The sequence below is a fragment of the Neophocaena asiaeorientalis genome, unplaced genomic scaffold, assembly GCF_003031525.2.
Source record: "Neophocaena asiaeorientalis asiaeorientalis breed wild unplaced genomic scaffold, Neophocaena_asiaeorientalis_V1.1 scaffold346, whole genome shotgun sequence".
Lineage (NCBI taxonomy): Eukaryota > Metazoa > Chordata > Mammalia > Artiodactyla > Phocoenidae > Neophocaena > Neophocaena asiaeorientalis.
Window position 1 is genome coordinate 2,012,839 of NW_020175400.1, and position 4,211 is coordinate 2,017,049.

The following is a 4,211-nucleotide window of genomic DNA, read 5'->3' on the forward strand; positions in this document are numbered from 1 at the left end:
GTGCTTCTTGGTTCTATTACTTGTGCCAAGCACTTCCAGTATCTTACTTAATTGTCACAACAATCCCAAGAGGCACATGTGATTATTATCTCCATTTTTTTTCATATGGTTTTCATGGTTGAGGTCCCAGCGTTTATTATCAGGGTTCAAACTTTCATTTGCCTTCCTGCATATTTAAGCCTGGGCTCAACAATATGGCTGTGAGGCTTGGGGTTAACACTTCATTTAGGCCACCTGAAGTCACAGGTCACTGGACTGCCCTCGGGTCTCTTCTGTTCTTGTTGCCCTTTTCTTAGTTCACATACTCGTTCTCTTACCTCAGCTACTATAGAAGCCGCCTCGCTAGTGTCCTGTGTCTGAATGGGGCTGGCTCACTGTTGAGCATGCTGGGACCTCAACCATGTGGTGGCCAGGGGAGGGGTTAAACAGGAGGAGGACTGGGGACACTGACATGGGGAGAGGCACCCAGTGAGGGCATCCTGTTGCCCAAAGCACTGGCCAAAGGGTATGGCAAGCTCATGTGGGCAGGCCACCATTCTAAACGAGGAGGCACGGCATGTCAATGGGGGAGCCCCTGGGCAACAACTAGGCTTGGTGTCTCAGTGGGGTGGGGATGGGCTCCTGGAAGGAAAAGGCCATGGTGGCTGGAGCTTAGAGAATGGTGGGAGGTTGGGCATGGCATCTTCAGCATGTTAAGTATTTTGGGACTTTATCCTTAATACCTTGGAAGCCAGTGATCCCCAGGAGAGTAATAAGATCTGATTTGTGTATTTCAAAGATCACTTGACTGCAGAGAAACTGAAGGCAATGAGCCCAACTAGGAGACTGCTGCAGTGGTGGGGGTGAGAGCCTAGAGTGATTTAGTCTATAGCAGTGGCAGAGGAGATGGAAAGAAATTCAGGTAGACAGGTGTAAAGGGACTTTCCAGCAAGAGAAGAGGACCTGCAAGGCCATGGAGGTGGGGGAGTGGCCCGATCTTGGAATATGCAATTTCTGTACATGGTCATTGCAATTTTATACCAACACATAAAATTTGATAATCCTTTTTCAATTGATGTTGTATAACTACTTCCTATCAATATATCACTAGTCTTCATGTCATTGTTTTTAAAATTGACTACCTTAATAGCTCTATTATTTTCCAGAATTTGGGTAATTAATTGATCCCTCTTTGGAGCTATCTGTGTCAAAAACTATTGTAAATTACATAGTTCCCTCAATCTCACCTGCCTCCCCCCGCCACTATATTTTGTTTTGTTTTGTTAAGATTTTTTGATGTGGACCATTTTTAAAGTCTTTATTGAATCTGTTACAATATTGCTTCTGTTTTATCTTTTGCTTTTTTTGGAGCGAGGCATGTGGGATCTTAGCTCCTGGACCAGGGATCAAACCTGTACCCCCTGCGCTGGAAGGTGAAGGCTTAACCGCTGGACCGCCAGGGAAGTTCCCAGGGTTATTTGTTTAGGGATGGATTCCTAGGGGTCAGATTACTGGGAATCTAGGAATTCTTTGTAAAGGTCTTGGGTTTTTTTTTTCTGTTTGTTTTGTTTTGTTTTTTTGGGGCCACGCCGTTGCGGCATGTGGGATCTTCCCTGACCAGGGGTTGAACCCATGCCCCCTGCATTGGAGGCTGTAAAGGTCTTGTTATATTGCCAAATTGCTTTCCAAAAGGGTTGTTCTAAATTATAATCTCACCAGCAAGGTAGGAGAGGACTACTTTCACGCTACCCTTGCTAGACTTGGGTATGATAATATTTTAAAAATTGATATTTGATAAGGTAAAAATAACACTTTAAGTTAATACTTTAATTTTAATTAGGCTTTTCCCCCATTAATAGTGAGCTTAAGGATTTTATTTCATGTTCATTTTCTAGATGTATTTCCTCATTTGTTACTCAGTTCCTTTGCCCATTTATTACTGAGGGGGGGAGGTTTTTTTGGTTTATCAGTATTTATATTTTAAATATAACCATTTGCCATATTTAAAAAACTTTTCCATTAAAAAAATTGACTTACAAACGTAAAATTTTTGTATAGCTATATCTTGACTTTTTATGATTTTTATTGCTTCTAAGCTTATATACTCTTTTTAGATGTTAGATTCTCTATCATTTTCTTCCACTCTAGTTATTACTTGGTTTTATATTTAACTCTGTATTCCACTCTGCCTTTAATTTGAGAGAGTATGAAGGGAGATAACTAAATTGCTTATTTTCAAATTGCTAACCAGTTATCCCAACACACTGAATTCCTTCCCACTGTCAAGGTATGATGTCTTCCACATCACATATTAAAATCACTTACACTTAAATTATCCATTATATTTCAATAAGTCTCCCTTTAATGACAATGTGACCTATCAGAGTAGGTTTTCATAGTTGGTAGAGCTAGGTCTCACTTATTATTCTTCTGTTTCAGAATTTTTTTTGGTATTCCTCCTCAACATTTGAAATATTTTGTCAAGTTTCAGTGCATATTTATTGCCTTTGGATTCTTTTAAATGAAAAAAAAACTCTGGCTACAAGAGTAATACATTTTATTTTAGAAAATTTAAAATAAGAAAAAAATATAATTCCACCACCATTTTTAAAATCACTTATGTAGTACTCAGTTATACACCATGCACTGCTCTGAGTACTTACAAATATTAACTCTTTTTGTGCTATACCAACTGTCTTAGGTAAGTAGAATTTTTTTTTTCAAGTAGAAATAAACTAGTCTTACAGTAAAGGAAACTGATGTTATGCCTGTTTTACAAATGATGACACTTGCCCAAGGTGCACAGGTGGTGGAGAGAGCCAGGGTTTTGATCAGAGCAGTGTGGTTCCACCGGCCTGTGGTGAACACTATGATGCTGCCATTCCATCAGACACAATTATTATTCATATTTTGGTGTATATACTTCCAATCTTTTACCAAGTGGAGTGTCCCTCTACATACATATGCATGTGGATCAATGCATTTAACCAGTTTCTCATTTTGGAATAATTAGTTTGCTTCCCACTTTCCCCTGTAATAAGACTGCTGAGATGTATGTTCTTGAGGCTAAATCTTTTCACACACCCGCATCGTTTTATTATAAATTCTAAAACTGGAAATGCTGGGTCTAATGTTCAATATATTTTAAAGGCTTGATAAATATTGTCAACTGTCCTTTGGGTAGGTGATTCCAATTTGCAGCTCAATCTGTGATATAAGGACGTGCTCCACCTCACCCGCACTAAGTCATTAAAAGAAAATACAAAAACTTTACTAATTTGGGGTCGCCGGTACCTTTTAAAAGGAATTGCATTAAAGATCCCTTAATTCCACCATTCGCTATCTACCGTGGAGAGAGAGCCCTTTTGCACGAGGAGGCACATATATAATTCACTACAGCATTGTATGTAATACTAAAAAATAAAAATGAACCTAACTTTCCCCAACCGGGGAATGGCTAAATTAGCCTGCATCTCCACACCGCGCAACGTTCTGCAGTGTTAAGGGGAAGGTAAGACTGCATGTGTTAAGGCAGACGACGATAAAGGGTGACTCCCGCTGCGCTTCACCTGGGAGCGCGGCTGCTGTTGGGGTTTCCGCTTCTTGATCCGCTTTTCCGGTGTGCTCGGCTTTGCCCCAGGCCCGGGATTCTGCGGCCCTAGCCTCGGTGTCCGCACCAGCCTTACCCCCGCAACCCGCCGCCCGTCCTGGAGCCTTCTCCAAGGCGTGCCGGGAAACCGGACTCTTGGTGGTCGGGCCCTTGGGCGCCGGGATATGTTTCCGGGAGCTACTCTCAGCAGCGCACCAACCGGAAGCGTCCGTGTTGTGGCGGAAGGAGGTGCTCTCTGGAAGCAGCCGGTGGCGAAAGGAGCGTGGCGGGCAAAGATGATTCAGGCGATTCTGGTTTTCAATAACCACGGGAAGCCGCGGCTAGTCCGCTTCTACCAGCGTTTCGTGAGTGCGGCCGAGCTTCGTCACATCCTCTCGGGGCACCTGCGCCCCTTTCTCTCTCTTTGTCCCGTACGGCGCACGCGGGCATCGCCCGCTGACCTCCTAGGCCTCCTGCACCGTATACGTGATCTTCCCCAGACCGGGGCCAGTGTCAGGCCTTGTGTCCCACGTCCCGCTACCCCCGCTCTTTCCCACCCCTTCCTGGACCCCGGCATTTTGGTGCCATTTTTGTGACGCTTCTCGCAGAGTCTCAGGGCTCTATAAATGGTGTGTGTGTGTGT

General features: G+C 43.3%; 1 protein-coding gene across 1 annotated transcript in view; it reads left to right on the top strand.

Moving 5' to 3' along the window:
- Window positions 1–3,787: 3,787 nt before the first annotated feature.
- Window positions 3,788–4,211, top strand: part of AP3S2 (adaptor related protein complex 3 subunit sigma 2) — a 57,994-nt gene continuing 57,570 nt past the window's right edge. The window contains exon 1 of the mRNA XM_024766472.1: window positions 3,788–3,933. Within this exon, the coding sequence (XP_024622240.1) occupies window positions 3,865–3,933 (69 nt within the window). The 5' untranslated portion in view covers window positions 3,788–3,864. The remainder of the gene's footprint in view (window positions 3,934–4,211) is intronic.